This window comes from Perca fluviatilis, chromosome 1 (assembly GCF_010015445.1).
Source record: "Perca fluviatilis chromosome 1, GENO_Pfluv_1.0, whole genome shotgun sequence".
Classification (NCBI taxonomy): Eukaryota; Metazoa; Chordata; class Actinopteri; order Perciformes; family Percidae; genus Perca; species Perca fluviatilis.
The window spans coordinates 5,001-22,500 of NC_053112.1; the positions used below are offsets into that span (position 1 = coordinate 5,001).

A 17,500-nucleotide genomic window follows, 5' to 3' on the forward strand; every position below is an offset into this window, starting at 1 on the left:
TTACCTATGTTCCCACATTTCACGATTCCCCCCAAAATTACCCTAGATCCCACATCCATACCCCCCCAAATTAGGGCTAGTTTCCACATTCTCACGATCCCCCTAAAATTAGTCCTAGTTCCCACATTTCCAATGATTCCCCCTAAAATTAGTCAGATGTCACATTTACTATTTTTTTCCCCAAAATTAGCCCTAGTTCCCACATTTACGACTTTTCCCCAAAATTAGGCCCCAGTTCCACACAACCATTTCTTTTCCCCAAAATTAGGCCCTAGTTCCCACATTTCACGATTTTTCCCAAAATTACCCTAGTTCCCACATTCAGTTTCCCCAAAAACCCTATTCCCACATTTCACGCATTTTTTCAAACTAGCTAGGTTTACATTTCACAATTCTTACCCCAAAATTAGGCCCTAGTTCCCACATTTCACATTTTTACCCCAAAATTAGCCTCATGTTCCCCATTTCCCCAAGATTTCTTTCCCCAAAATTAGCCCCTGTCTCCCACATTTCCACGATTTTTCCCCCCCAAAATAGGCCCTATGTTCCCACATTTCATGATTTTTTTCAAAATTAGGCCTAGTTCTCCACATTTCCACTTTTTTTTTCCCCCAAAATTAGCAGAGACTACATTTCACTTTTTTCCCCAAAATTAGGCCCTAGTTCCCACATTTCATTATTTTTTCCAAAATTAGCCCTAGTTCCAACATTTCACAATTTTTTTCCCCAAAATTAGGCCCTATGTTCCCACATTTAAAGATTTATTTTTTCCAAAAATTATGCCCTAGTTCCCATTCCCAAGCTTTTTCCCCCAAAATTAGGGCCCTAGTCTCATTATCACTTTTTTTCAAAAATTAGCCCTAGTCCCACATTTCTAATGATTTTTTTCCCCCAAAATTAGGCCCTATGTTCCCACATTTCTAAGATTTTTTGCAAAATTAGGTCCTATGTTCCCACATTTCTACAATTTTTTCTCCAAAAATACTCTATGTTCCCACATTTCATGATTTCCTTTCTCCCAAAATTAGTCCCTATAGTTCCCACATTTTCACGATTTTTCCCCCAAAATTAAGCCCCATGTCACATTTCAATGATTTTTTCCCCCAAAAATTAGGCCCTAGTTTCCACATTTCTCAGAATTTTTTTCCCCAAAATTAGCCCTAGTTCCCACATTTCACTGTTTTTTTCCCCCAAAATTTAGGTCCCTATGTTCCCACATTTCACTGATTTCTTTCCCCCAAAATTAGGCCCTAGTCCCACATTTCACGATTTTTTCTCCCCAAAATTAGCCCCTAGTTCCCACATCTAACCATTTTCCCCCCAAAATAACCCTAGTTCCCACATTTCCACATTAATATTTTCCAAAAATTAGTCCCAGTTCCACATTTCACGAGATTTTTTCACAAATTAGGCCTATGTCCCACATTTCACGATTTTTTCACAATAAGCCCTATGTTCCCACATTTCACATTTATTTTTTCAAAAAATTAGCCCTATGTTCCCACATTTCAACTTTTTTACCCTAAAATTATTACCTATGTTCCCACATTTCACCCATTTTTTTTTCAAAAATTAGCCCTATGTTCCCACATTTCAACATTTTTACCCCAAAATTAGGCCCTATGTCCCCACATTTCACGACATTTCTTTTCCCCAAAATTAGGCCCTAGTTCCCACATTTCACATTTTTCCCCCAAAATTAGGCCTATGTTCCCCACATTTCATGATTTTTTTTTCAAAATTAGGCCCTAGTTCCCACATTCAAAGATTTATTTTTTCCAAAAATTATGCCCTAGTTCCCACATTTCACGCATTTTTCCCCCAAAATTAGGCCCTATGTCCCACATTTCAGGATTTTTTTCAAAATTAGGCCCTAGTTCCCACATTTCCCACTTTTTTTCCCCCCAACATTAGCGCTGTATGTTCCCACATTTCACTGCATTTCTTTCCCCCAAAATTAGTCAGATAAGTTCCCACATTTCACGACATTTTTTTCAAAAACTAGGCCCTAGTTACCACATTTCACGCATTTTTCTGTGGAAAAAATGTTCCCACATTTCACAATTTTTGTCCCCAAAATTAGGGGTCCCTATGTTCTCACATTTCACAATTTTTTCCCCAAAAATTAGTCCCTATGTCCCCACATTTCACGATTTTTTTTCCAAAATTAGGCCCTAGTTCCCACATTTCATGATTTTTGTCCACAAAATTAGTCCGGATGTCCCACATTTCTCACTTAATTTTTTTCCCCAAAATTAGGCCCTATGTCCCACATTTCACCGACATTTTTGACTCCAAAAATTAGGTCAGAAGTTCCCACATTTCAATGCATTTTTTCCCCCAAAAAATTAGGGTCCTATGTCCCACATTTCCACTTTTTTTTTTTCAAAAAATTAGGCCCCATGTTCTCACATTTCACGATTTCTTTCCCCAAAATTAGGCCCTATGTCCCACATTTCAATGATTTTTCCCCCCCAAATTAGGGCCCTAGTTTCCACATTTCACGCATTTTTTTCCCCCAAAATTAGGCCCTAGTTCCCACATTTCAACGATTTTTCCCCCAAATTAGGGGTCAGAGGTTCCTACATTTCACGACTTTTTTTCCCCAAAATTAGGCCCTAGTTCCCACATTTCACGATTTTTTTCCCCCAAAATTAGGCCCTATGTTCCCCACATTTCACGACATTTTTTTCACAAATTAGCCCTATGTTCCCACATTTCAACGATTTATTTTTTTCAAAAATTAGGCCCTATGTTCCCACATTTCACGTCATTTTCCCCCCAAATTAGGTCAGATGTTCCCACATTTCACATTTTTTCCCCAAAAATTAAGCCCTAGTTCCCACATTTCCCCACGTTTTTTTCCCAAAATTACCCTATGTCCCACATTTCACGATTTTTTTCACAAATTAGGCCCTATGTTCCCACATTTCACGATTTATTTTTTTCAAAATTAGGCCCCATGTTCCCAACATTTCACGATTTTTACCCCAAAAATTAGGCCTATGTTCCCACATTTCACGACATTTTTTTTTCAAAAATTAGGCCCTATGTTCCCACATTTCACGCATTTTTTTACCCCAAAATTAGGCCCTATGTCCCACATTTCCTCACCATTTCTTTCCCCAAAAATTAGGCCCTAGTTCCCACATTTCACGATTTTTCCCCAAAATTAGGCCCTAGTTCCCAACATTTCATGATTTTTTTTTCAAAATTAGGCCCTAGTTCCTACATTTCACTTTTTTTTCCCCCAAAATTAGGCCACATGTTCCCCACATTTCAACGATTTTTCCCCCAAAATTAGGCCCTAGTTCCCACATTTCACGCATTATTTTTTTCCAAAATTAGGCCCTAGTTCCCACATTTCACGATTTTTTCCCCCAAAATTAGGCCCTATTCAATTCAATTCAATTTTATTTATAGTATCAAATCATAACATAAGTTATCTAGACACTTTTACAGATAGAGTAGGTCTAGACCACACTCTATAATTTACAAAGCCCCAACAATTCCAACAATTCCAGTAATTCCCTCAAGAGCAAGTAGGTGTACAGTAGGCAGGAAAAACTCCCCTCTGGGGAAGAAACCCTCGACAGACCCAGGCTCTTGGTAGGCGGTGTCCCAAATGAGGGTTGGGGTGTGATGAACAGTGGCTAGTAGTCAACATTAATAATGGAACAGTGACTGGATGTAGCGGGAAGGAGGTGTAGCAGGACGCAGCATGACATTGCAGGGCATCGCTGAGTTCAGCAGGGAGTGCAGCAGGACCACGCGCACAGCTGCAAACTAGGGCGTGTCGTGCCAACGCTCTCCAAGGAAATACGCTTGGGGAAAAGAGATAAGGACCCTGGAGTAAACTCCCCAGAAGCTGAAGGATTAGTAACAAGCATTTCTTGGACGGGCTGCACACAAATAGTAATAGTAATAGTAACAGTAATAGAAACAGTAATAGAAAGGGAGAGGAGAGAGCAGCTCAGTGTGTCAAAGGAAGGAAGTCCCCCTGGCAGTCTAGGACTATAACAGCGCAACTCATAACAGGTAACTAAGAGAGACAGGTCATAAGGAGAGGTAGTTTTTCAGGCTTTAGAACTCTCCCCCGCCGGATCTGGCTTGGCTGGCCTGCCCCCTCTACTTTGTTATGTATTATTAATCTTAACAATTATGAAGAGAAGCAGTTGGGCCAGTTAGGTGAACACTGCAACTCCTCACCCCTAACTATAAGCTTTATCAAATAGGAGAGTTTTAAGTTCATTCTTGAATGAGGTGACAGTTTCTGCCCCCAACCCAGATCGGGAGCTGGTTCCATAGGAGAGGAGCCTGATAACTGAAGGCTCTAGCTCCCATTCTACTCTTTTAGGAGACTCTAGGTACCACCAGTAACTCTGCATTCTGGGAGCGCAGTGTTCTAGTGGGACAATAGGGTATTAGGAGCCTTCTAGATATGATGGTGCTAGACCATTTAGAGCCTTGTAGAGTCAAGAGAAGGACTTTTAAACTCAAATCCTGATTCAACAGGAAGCCAATGCAGAGAAGCTAATACAGGAGAAATATGATCTCTTTCTTAGTTCTTGTGAGAACACGCTGCAGCATTCTGGATCAGCTGGAGAGTCTTAAGAGACTTATTTGAGCAACCTGACAGTAGGGGAATTACAATAGTCCAGCCTGGAAGTAACAAATGCATGGACTAGTTTTTCAGCCGCTTTGGAGACAGGATATTCCTAATTTTGGCAATGTTACAAAGATGAAAAAAGGTTGTTCTTGAGGTTTGTTTTAGATTGGCATTAAAGGATATATCCTGATCAAAGATAACTCCTAAATTTCTAAACAGTGGTGCTGGAGGCCGAGGGCAACACCATCCAGAGTAGCTATATCTCTAGATAATGAAGTTCGGAGGTGTTTAGGGCCCAGCACAATAACTTCAGTTTTGTTAGGGTTTAACATCAGAAAAATTTATAGGTCATCCAGGATTTTATATCCTTAATGCACCTTGAAATTTTGCTAGCTGACTGGTTTCTGGTTTGGTTGATTGACAAGTATAATTGGGTGTCATCCGCATAACAGTGAAAGTTAATTGAGATGTTTTCTAATAATATTGCCTAGAGGAAGCATATATAAGGAGAATAGAATTGGTCCAAGCACTGAGCCTTGAGGAACCCCATGGCTAACTTTAGCGCATTTGGAGGATTTATCATTAACATTCACAAATTGAGATCGATCAGAGAAATAGGACCTTAAACCAACTCAGAGCAATTCCTTTAATGCCAACCAAGTGTTCCAACCCCTGTAACAGGATTGAATGGTCAAATTGTGTCAAATGCAGCACTAAGATCTAGTAAAACAAGAATGGAGACAAGACCTTGTCTGCAGCAGTTAAAAGGTCGCTAGTAATTTTCACCAGTGCCGCCTCTGTGCTATGATTCTATCTAAATCCTGATTGAAAGTCATCAAATAAACTGTTGCTATGTAGAAAATCGCATAACTGATTAGCAACCACCTTCTCAAGGATCTTGGATAGAAAAAGGAAGGTTAGATATAGGTCTATAGTCTGCTAAGACCTCAGGATCCAGGGGGGTGGGTTTTTTCCAGAAGAGGTTTTATCACAGCTACTTTAAATGACTGTGGTACATAACCTGTTAATAGAGACATATTGATCATATCTAGTAATGAGGTGTTAACCACAGGTAATGCTTCTGAGTAGTCTCGTTGGATGGGGGTCCAAGAGACAGGTAGATGGCTTAGCTGGAGGATATCTTTAACATTAATTGTTGAAGATCTATAGGATAAAAAGCAGTCTAAGTATATGTCGAGACTAGTCTTTATTTCTAACCACTCTCACATAAAGTAAAACCGTTAGAAGTTGAGTGTAAAAGGTGATGAATTTTATCTCTAATTGTTGTAATTTTATCATTGAAGAAGCTCATGAAGTCATCACTACTCAGAGCTAGAGGAATAGATGGCTCAGTAGAGCTGTGGCTATCTGTCAGCCTGGCGACAGTGCTGAAAAAGAAACCTTGGGTTGTTCTTGTTTCTCTATTAGTGATGAGTAATAGTCTGATCTGGCCTTCTTAGGGCCTTCCCATAGGTTTTGAGACTTTCTTGCCAATCCAAACCAGATTCTTCCACCTTGGTGGAACGCCTTCACTACATCTCGAGGTTTCGCGAGATTTGTTTTAATTTTACGAGCTTTGGGAGTTATACCAAGGTGCTAGTTCTTTGCTTCATCATCTTCTTTTTCAGGGAGCGACGGAGTCTAAGGTCAGTCCGTTGATGTCGAATACCGCCTACAAATGCATCAATTTGAGAGGGACTGAGGTTAACATACAGGTCCCTCTGTTATGTTAAGGCATGACATAGAGTCGAATGCTGTTGGAATTATCTTCTTTTAAATTTAGCTATAGCACTGTCAGATAAGCATCTGGTGTAGGAGCTTTATCTTAATTTAATATAATCAGGTAGTAAGAATTCGAAAGTGATTAAAGAATGATCTGATAATACCGAATTCTGCAAAAATATTATTAAATCCTCTAACTTCAATACCATATGCCAGCACAAGGTCGAGGGTGTGGTTAAAACAGGGGCGCCTTGTGCACACTCTGACTGAAACTGATTGAATCCAGTAATGAGTTGAAAGCAGTACTAAGGCGTCATTGTCAACGCCCATCATGGATATTAAAATCACCTACAAGAAGAACTTGGTCTGAAGGGACTAAACATGATAAAACCTGAGAATTCAGATAAAAATTCAGAATACGGACCTGGAGCCCTGTAAATAACAAACGTAATATAATTGGCTGTAATGTTTTCCATCTTTGGATGTTGAAGATTAAGAACAAGACTTTCAAATGAGTTATAATGTAATTTAGGTTTAGGAGTAATTAGCAGGCTTGCATCAAAGATGGCTGCAACTCCCCTCCCCCGCCTGAGCCCCTAGGAATTTGAGTATTAATATCGGGAGGAGGGTTTCATTTAGACTAACATAGTCTTCATGGCCCAGCCAGGTTTCCAGTAAGACAAAATAAATCAATTTTATTGTCTGATATCAACTGTTTTACCAGTACTCGTTTAGAAGACAGAGATCTAATATTTAATAGTCCACATCTAATTTTCCTATTTTGTTCTATTGCAGTCGCTTTTAATTACAATTAGGTTGTTAAGTATAGCGATCTTTGTTTACCTTTGATTTAACCAAATCTTGAGCCGGGGACAGCCACCGCGCTTATTAGACTATGAGTGGGGATCTAAGAAGCACAGAGCCTGATAGCACTGCACCTCTGATTACCAATATCAAAACTTGGGTTGTCATGGTTGCATGTCTGATAAACTCGCTCAGATTTTTGATATGAGAGCGCACCGCCCCAGGTGGGATGAATGCCGCCTCTCTCAATCAGACCAGGCTTTCCCCAGAACGCCCTCCAGTTATTCACATAGCCCACATCATTAGGTGGGCACCACCTCACAACCAGCGGGGAAGGATGACGCGGCTGTACATTTCATCATTGGTCAGGTTTGGCAGGGGTCCAGAGAAAACTACTGAGTCCGACATTGTCTTTGCGTATGCAACAAAGTGACTCAACATTCATTTTAGTGATCCCCCATTTACGCACCATTACCACCTACGTGAAGTATGATCTTACTGTATTTACGGTCCTTTGCCAGCAGTTTTAGATGGGTTTTATATCCCCGGCCCAGCACCCCGGGCCCATATAGACCGTAGGTAGGCCTACAGGGCCGCCGCTGGCTTCACATATCGCAGTATAGAGAGCCCCAACAACCAGAACGGGTTTCAGCGGGTGTATCGCTGAGTAGGGAGAACCTGTTAGAGAGGCGTAAGACGCCCCGTTTAGAGACGCACGGCCATCATGTGCACTCCCTTGTCTAGATCTAACGCCACGCCTCGGACAGTCACCCACCACCCCGCTGCTCGGGTCTGCGGGGACAGCTAGCAGAAGCTACAGAAGCTACAGTATGTTGGCCCGCATTAACTACATGGTGCTGGCTAGCTACGGAAGCATACGACTCTGATTCCATGGTGCGGAGCCGTGACTCAAATTCACTCAAGCCTTGCCTCCAAACAGCTAATATACTACATTTATTACATGTATCGCAATCACTAAAGGAGGCAGAGGAATAGCTAAACATTTGACACACAGAGCAAGAGAGAGCAGGAGAGGGAGAGGAATTAGCCATTGCTAATGGCTAAGCTTAAAGTAGCTAACAGTGTTTTAACACTGTAAATTCAGCGAGTCCGTCGCAAGTGAAGCTAAGTATAAGTGCTTGAGTAAAACAATTGTAATTCAAATGCAATCCAGGCAAATAGCAGCTAATTTAAACAGTGAAGCAGAGTTCAGTAAGTTTTGCCGGAGCAGCAAACAGCATGCTTGTAACACGGGAACACCGGCCGCACGCCGTCTCCACAGCCTATGTTCCCACATTTAAAAAGATTTATTTTTTCCAAAAATTATGCCCTAGTTCCCCCACATTTCAACCATTTTTTTCCCCAAAAATTAGGCCCTATGTTCCCACATTTCCACGATTTTTTTTTCAAAATTAGGCCCTAGTCCCCACATTTCACATGTTTTTTTTCAAAAATTAGGCCCTAGTTCCCACATTTCCCACTTTTTTTCCCCCCAAAATTAGGCTGTATGTTCCCACATTTCACGCATTTTCCCCCAAAATTAGCCGTATGTTCCCACATTTCAATGCATTTTTTTCAAAAATTAGGCCCTAGTTCCCACATTTCACGATTTTTCGTGAAAAATGTTCCCACATTTCACAATTTTTGTCCCCAAAATTAGGCCCTATGTTCTCACATTTCAAAAGTTTTTTTCCCCAAAATTAGGCCCTATGTTCCCACATTTCACGAATTTTTTTTCCAAAATTCGGCCCTATGTTCCCACATTTCACGAATTTTTTTTTCCAAAATTAGGCCCTAGTTCCCACATTTCACGATTTTTGTCCCCAAAATTAGGCCCTATGTTCCCACATTTCAAGATTTATTTTTTCCAAAATTAGGCCCTAGTTCCCACATTTCACGATTTTTCGTGAAAAATGTTCCCACATTTCACAATTTTTGTCCCCAATATTAGGCCCTATGTTCTCACATTTCACAATTTTTTCCCCCAAAATTAGGCCCTATGTTCCCACATTTCAAGATTTATTTTTTCCAAAATTAGGCCCTAGTTCCCACATTTCACGATTTTTCGTGAAAAATGTTCCCACATTTCACAATTTTTGTCCCCAAAATTAGGCCCTAGTTCCCACATTTCACTTTTTTTTCCCCCAAAATTAGGCCGTATGTTCCCACATTTCACGATTTTTTTCCCCAAAATTAGGCCCTAGTTCCCACATTTCACGATTATTTTTTTCCAAAATTAGGCCCTAGTTCCCACATTTCACGATTTTTTTCCCCAAAATTAGGCCCTATGTTCCCACATTTAAAGATTTATTTTTTCCAAAATTATGCCCTAGTTCCCACATTTCACGATTTTTCCCCCCAACATTTGGCCCTATGTTCCCACATTTCACGATTTTTTTTTCCCAAAATTAGGCCCTATGTTCCCACATTTCACGATTTTTCCCCCCAACATTTGGCCCTATGTTCCCACATTTCACGATTTTTTTTTCTCCAAAATTAGGCCCTATGTTCCCACATTTCACAATTTTTTTCTCCAAAATTAGGCCCTATGTTCCCACATTTCACGATTTTTTCCCCCCAAAATTAGGCCCTAGTTCCCACATTTCACGATATTTTTTTTCCCAAAATTAGGCCCTAGTTCCCACATTTCACGATTTTTCCCCCCAAAATTAGGCCCTATGTTCCCACATTTCATGATTTTTTTTTTTCAAAATTAGGCCCTATTTCTCACATTTCACTTTTTTTTCCCCCAAAATTAGGCGCATGGTTCTCCACATTTCACGATTTTTCCCCCCCAAATTAGGCCCTAGTTCCAATACACTCATTTCCATTATTTTTTCCCAAAATTAGGCCCTAGTTCCCACATTTCACGACTTTTTTCCCCCAAAATTTAGGCCCTATGTTCCCACATTTAAAGATTTATTTTTTCCAAAATTAGGCCCTAGTTCCTACATTTCACGCCTTTTTTCCCCCAAATTAGGCCCTATGTTCCCAACATTCCCCTTTCCCCCAAATTAGGTAGCCCCATCTCCTTACTACATTTTTTTTTCAAAATTAGGCCCTAGTTCCCACATTCCACTTTTTTTTTTCCCCCAAAATTAGCTGTATGTTCCCACATTTCACCCATTTCTTTTCCCCCAAAATTGAAGTCAGATGTTCCCTCACATTTCACGATTTTTTTTCAAAAATTAGCCCTAGTTCCCACATTTCACGATTTTTTTCAGAAAAGTTCCCACATTTCACAATTTTTTGTCCCCAAAATTAGGCCCTATGTTCTCACATTTCAAAAGTTTTTTCCCCAAAAATTAGGCCCTATGTTCCCACATTTCACTTAATTTTTTTCCAAAATCTCGCCCCTATGTTCCACATTCCACTTTACTTTTTTTCCAAAATTAGGCCCTAGTTCCCACATTTCAACGATTTTTGTCCCCTAAAATTAGGCCATGTTCCCACATTTCAAGATTATTTTTTCCAAAAATAGCCCTAGTCCCACATTTCAACATTTTTTCGTAAAAAATGTTCCCACATTTCACAATTTTTGTCCCCAATATTAGCCCTATGTTCTCACATTTCACAATTTTTTTTCTCCCCAAAATTAGGCCCTATGTTCCCACATTTCAAGATTTTATTTTTCCAAAATTAGGCCCTAGTTCCCACATTTCACCTATCTCGAAAATTGTTCCCACATTTCACAATTTTTGTCCCCTAAAATTAAGCCTAAGCCCCACATTTCACTTTTTTTTCCCCCCAAAATTAGGTCAATGTCCCACATTTCAATGACTTTTTTCCCCCAAAATTAGGCAATGTCACATTACACATTTTTTCAAAAATTAGCCCTAGTTCCCACATTTCACTTGCCAAAAAATGTTCCCAACATTTCCACAACACTTTTTGTCCCCAAAATTAGGCCCATGTTCTCACATTTCAAAAGTTTTTTCCCCAAAAATTAGGGCCTCTATTCCCACATTTCACTTAATTTTTTTTCCAAAATTCGGCCCTATGTTCCCACATTCACTCAATTTTTTTTTCCAAAATTAGGCCCTAGTTCCCACATTTCACACATTTTTTGTCCCCAAAATTAGGCTAGTCCCACACATTTTCAAGATTTATTTTTTCCAAAATTAGCCCTAGTTCCCACATTTCAATTTTTTCAAAAATGCAACATTCACAATTTTTCTAACATTAGGCATGTTCCTCACACACAAACCTTTTTTCCCCCAAAATTAGGCCTAGTTCCCACATTTCAAATTTTTTTTTTCCAAATTAGGCCCAGCACACTTTTCAAAAAATTCCCACATTTCACAATTTTTGTCCCCAAAATTAGCCCTAGTTCCCACATTTCCCACTTTTTCCCCCCAAAATTAGGGACAGCCACATTCACAAATTTTTTTCCCCCAAAATTAGGCCCTAGTTCCCACATTTCACGATTATTTTTTTCCAAAATTAGGCCCTAGTTCCCACATTTCACGCATTTTTTTTCCCCCAAAATTAGGCCTATGTTCCCACATTTAAAGATTTATTTTTTCCAAAATAATGCCCTAGTTCCCACATTTCCACTCCTTTTTCCCCCCAACATTAGTCCCTATGTTCCCACATTTCACATTTTTTTCCAAAATTAGGCCCTATGTTCACATTTCAACTTTTTCCCCAACATTTACATTTATTCATTTTTTTCTCCAAAATTAGGCCCTATGTTCCCCACATTTCACAATTTTTCCCTCCCCCAAAATTAGGCCCTATGTTCCCACTTTTCAACTTTTTCCCCCAAAATTAGCCCTAGTTCCCATTCCTTCAAGACATTATTTTTTTCCAAAATTAGGCCCTAGTTCCCACATTTCAATGATTTTTCCCCCCCCCCCAAAATTAGGCCCTATGTTCCCACATTTCATGATTTTTTTCAAAATTAGGCCCTATTTCTCACATTTCCCCCCCAAAATTAGGTTCTCAGAGTTCCCACATTTCCTCACATTTTTCCCCCCAAAATTAGGCCCTAGTTCCCACATTTCACATTATTTTTTTCCCAAAAATTAGGCCCTAGTTCCCACATTTCACATTTTTTCCCCCAAAATTAGGCCCTATGTTCCCACATTTAAAGATTTATTTTTTTTCCTTCCAAAATTATGCCCTAGTTCCCACATTTCTCCAACGCATTTTTTCCCCCCAAAATTAGGCCCCATGTTCCCACATTTCACCTTTCTTACAAAATTAGGCCCTAGTTCCCACATTTCACTTTTTTTTCCCCAAAATTAGCTGTATGTCCCATACTCTTTAACGCATTTCTTTTCCCCAAAATTAGGTCAAGTCCCATCATTTCACTTTTTCCCCCCAAAATTAGGCCCTAGTTCCCACATCACATGAAAAATGTTCCTACATTTACATTTTTTGCCAAAAATTAGCCATATGTTCCCACATTTCACAATTTTTCTCCCCAAAATTAGAGCTCTATGTTCCCACATATTTCAATGCATTTTTTTCCCCCCAAAATTAGCCCTAGTTCCCACATTTCACAATATTTTCCAAAATTAGCCCTAGTTCCCACATTTCAACAATTTTCCCCCAAAAATTAGGCCCTAGTTCCCACATTTCAACTTTTTTTTCCCCCAAAAATTAGGCCTGTATGTTCCCACATTTCAAAGATTTTTTCCCAAATTAGGCCCTAGTTCCCACATTTCACATTATTTTTTTCCCAAAATTAGGCCCTAGTTCCCACATTTCACATTTTTTTTCCCAAAATTAGCCCTATGTTCCTCACATTTAACGATTTTATTTTTCCCAAAATTAGGCCCTAGTTCCCACATTTCAACGTCTTTTTCCCCCAAAATTAGGCCCTAGTTCCTAAACATTTACCCATTTTTCCCAAAATTAGGCCCTAGTTCCCACATTTCAACGCATTTTTTTCTCAAAATTAGGCCCTAGTTCCCACATTTCACTTCTTTTCCCCCAAAATTAGGCTGATGTTCCCACATTCACCATTTCTCCCCAAAATTAGTACTAGTCCCACATTTCAACAATTTTTTTTTCCAAAAATTAACCCCTAGTTCCCACATTTCACTTTTTCTGAAAAATGTTCCCACATTTCTACAATTTTTTTCCCAAAATTAGGCCCTAGTTCCCACATTTCACGATTTTTGTCCCCAAAATTAGGCCCTATGTTCCCACATTTCAAGATTTATTTTTTCCAAAATTAGGCCCTAGTTCCCACATTTCACGATTTTTCGTGAAAAATGTTCCCACATTTCACAATTTTTGTCCCCAATATTAGGCCCTATGTTCTCACATTTCACAATTTTTTTCCCCAAAATTAGGCCCTATGTTCCCACATTTCAAGATTTATTTTTTCCAAAATTAGGCCCTAGTTCCCACATTTCACGATTTCGTGAAAAATGTTCCCACATTTCACAATTTTTGTCCCCAAAATTAGGCCCTAGTTCCCACATTTCACTTTTTTTTCCCCCAAAATTAGGTCAATGTTCCTACTATTTCAACCTATTTTTTTTTCCCCAAAATTAGGCCCTAGTTCCCACATTTCACCTTATTTTTTCCCAAAATTAGGCCCTAGTTCCCACATTTCACACATTTTTTTCCCCAAAATTAGGCCCTATGTTCCCACATTTAAAGATCTATTTTTCCAAAATAATCCTAGTTCCCACATTTCAACTTTTTCCAACAATAGGCCTATGTTCCCACATTTCACGACTTTTTTTTTTCCAAAATTAGCCCTATGTTCCCACATTTCACATTTTTCCCCCCAACATTTGGGCTCCTATGTTCCCACATTTCAATGATTTTTTTTCCCAAAATTAGGGCCTCTATGCCCTACATTTCTACCACTTTTTTTCTCCAAAATTAGGCCCTATGTTCCCACATTTCACGATTTTTTCCCCCAAAATTAGGCCCTAGTTCCCACATTTCAACGACAATTTTTCCCCAAAATTAGCCCTAGTTCCCACATTTCAACGCTTTTTTTCCCCAAAATTAGGCCCTATGTTCCCACATTTCACAATTTTTTTTTTCCAAAATTAGGCCCTATGTTCCCACATTTCACGATTATTTTTTTCCAAAATTAGGCCCTAGTTCCCACATTTCACGATTTTTTTCCCCAAAATTAGGCCCTATGTTCCCACATTTCAAGATTTATTTTTTCCAAAATTAGGCCCTAGTTCCCACATTTCACGATTTTTCGTGAAAAATGTTCCCACATTTCACAATTTTTGTCCCCAAAATTAGGCCCTATGTTCTCACATTTCACAATTTTTTTCCCCAAAATTAGGCCCTATGTTCCCACATTTCACGAATTTTTTTTCCAAAATTCGGCCCTATGTTCCCACATTTCACGAATTTTTTTTTCCAAAATTAGGCCCTAGTTCCCACATTTCACGATTTTTGTCCCCAAAATTAGGCCCTATGTTCCCACATTTCAAGATTTATTTTTTCCAAAATTAGGCCCTAGTTCCCACATTTCACGATTTTTCGTGTAAAATGTTCCCACATTTCACAATTTTTGTCCCCAATATTAGGCCCTATGTTCTCACATTTCACAATTTTTTTTTCCAAAATTAGGCCCTATGTTCCCACATTTCACGAATTTTCTTTTCCAAAATTAGGCCCTAGTTCCCACATTTCATGATTTTTGTCCCCAAAATTAGGCCGTATGTTCCCACATTTCACGAATTTTTTCCCCAAAATTAGGCCCTATGTTCTCACATTTCAATTTATTTATTTTTATTAGGCCCTATGTTCCCACATTTCAATTTATTTATTTTTATTAGGCCCTATGTTCTCACATTTCAATTTATTTATTTTTATTAGGCCCTATGTTCCCACATTTCACAAAATCACGAATCTAAACTTGTGTAACTTGTCTTTTATCCCCCCCCCCCATCACAGGTTTACTTCAAGGCCAAGTCCAAGTACACACCTGCCCTGCTCAAATACAGGTAACCTCTTTTAAACCAGCTCATTCAGACTCAAACACTCATCCAACGTGTGTACAGCGGTGAAGTCCCGCCCCTTCCTGTGGACCACCATGGGGCATTCATTCTGATAAAATGTGAACATTTGATCCTGTTTGAATTGAGCCATAAATTACCCATTATTATTATTATTATTATTATTATTATTATTATTATTATTATTATTATTATTATTATTCACTTTAAAGCTGGATGGAAACACACTTTGATTGGCTGTATTTGCATGAATGTTTTTAGTGAACTTGGTTTGACCCAGTGAGTGTGATTTAATGTGCATGTCCACAGGGGGACATTTCCCACGCTTCCCATTGGTTGTCTCTGTGGCACACACACACACACAACACACACACACATAAACACACACACAACACACACATTACACACACACACACACACACACACACACACATTCAGACACACACACACACACGCATATACAGACACACACACACACAGTACACACACACACACACACACACACACACATTCAGACACACACACACAACAACACACACACACACATTCAGACACACACATTCAGACACACACACATACAGACACACACACATACACAGACAAAGACACACACACACACGCCATACAGACACAATACACACACACACACACATAACAGACAAACAAACACACACACACACACGCATAACACACACATACACACATACACACATACACACACACACAGCAAACACTAAACACTGACAGACACGCTTCACAGACATACACAGAGACATCAGTACGCACACACACAACACACACTTTGTTGTCGTTAAAGTTAACGTAGTGTCCGCTCTCCAGACTTCTCTGTATCTGGTCTTGTTGTCGGTTTAACATTTAACACATGTAAACATTAACATTACCTAATAACACATTAATAATAACACCTATTACAGACACAATATACACATTACTCACCTACCATACACATATAGAACAGACATAAAACACGCAATACAGATACCTCACATGACACACACACACACATACACACACATTAATACAACACACACACACATACACATTTAGCAGTAGTTTGCCTCCCCTGTGTGTTGTCGGTTTAACGTAAACGAGTGTGTCCCTTTCTCCTCCAGAAAGGAAAGCCAACGAAGTCAAAACACGCGACTTTAACACGTTGATAACACGACAACACGCTAACAACGCCAGGACGGTTGTCAACATAGAGTCAACGGTGGAAGTCACGGTATTTGACCGCTGGCTTTCCATACCCCAGACTTCCTCTGTATCTGGTCTTCTTGTTGTCGTGTTTAACATTAACGCATGTGTGTCCCTTCTCCTCCAGACTTCCTGTATCTGTCTCTTGTTGTCGTGTTTAACATTAACGGTGTGTGTGTGGTTCGTGTGTTTAAGTTAACTGTGTGTGGGTGTTAAGGTAATAAAGGGGGAGGTGTAACATAAGGGTGGGTGTGAATACGTAGTGTTGTGTGTAAGTTAACGGTTTCCTCCAGACTTTATCTGGTCTTGTGTGTTTAACATTAACGTGTGGTCCCTTCAAAAGCTAACGAGGCAACAAGATTCTAACGCACAACACGTTGACAACACGCTAACGAACCTGACGTATTAAAAGGTTGTCAACGGTTGTCAACGGTTGTCAACGTGTTAGAAGTCACATGTATTTGACCTCGCTGGTTTCCATTCTCCAGACTTCCTCTGTATCTGGCCTTTGTCGCGGTTTAACATTAACTGTGGTCCCCACACCCTATCCCTGTTGTGATAGGGCGGTGTGAACTAACAAACCGCTTCTCCAACCCCCGTATGTCTTTGTGTCGTTTAACATTAAGGTGTGTGTCCCTCCTCCGGTAAGACAACGAGGAAAAACATGTGACTTCTAACACGCAGCTGACAACACGCTAACCACGGAGGTAACAAAGTCAACTTGTGTAAGTGAAATAATGTATTGATCTGGTTTTCCATACCCAACTCCTCGTATCTTTCTGTTGTTTAACATTAACGGGTGTGTGTCCCTTCTCCTCCGGTATGGAAAGCCAACGAGGTCAAAAACACGTGACTTCTAACACGTTGACACGCTACAACATCGCCAATTTTTCACGCACGTTAACGGTGTAAGTTAGCAAGTTAGAATACAAGACCCATGCCTTTGTGGTGTAAGCTAAGTGCGTGGGGGGAGGGTTCCAACTTCCCCTTTGGTCTACAAACGTAAGGCAAGGCTCTCAAAAACAAACATAAGGAATAAAAAAGTATATCCAATTCTATCATAAGTGTGGGCAAGAAACAAACAACCCTAATCTACCTCCTCGGTCGTCACAACAGAAAAAAAAACATTCCTTTAATATTCCTCTTCTTATTCTCTCCTTATTCCTCTTTTAATATTCCTCTTAATATTCCCAATATTCCC

General features: G+C 39.6%; 1 protein-coding gene across 1 annotated transcript in view; it reads left to right on the forward strand.

The window, feature by feature from the left end:
• Window positions 1-17,500, forward strand: part of LOC120559874 (G protein-coupled receptor 137Ba-like) — a 64,308-nt gene that overhangs the window by 4,147 nt on the left and 42,661 nt on the right. Inside the window, exon 3 of the mRNA XM_039801942.1 lies at window positions 15,023-15,072. Within this exon, the coding sequence (XP_039657876.1) occupies window positions 15,023-15,072 (50 nt within the window). The remainder of the gene's footprint in view (window positions 1-15,022; window positions 15,073-17,500) is intronic.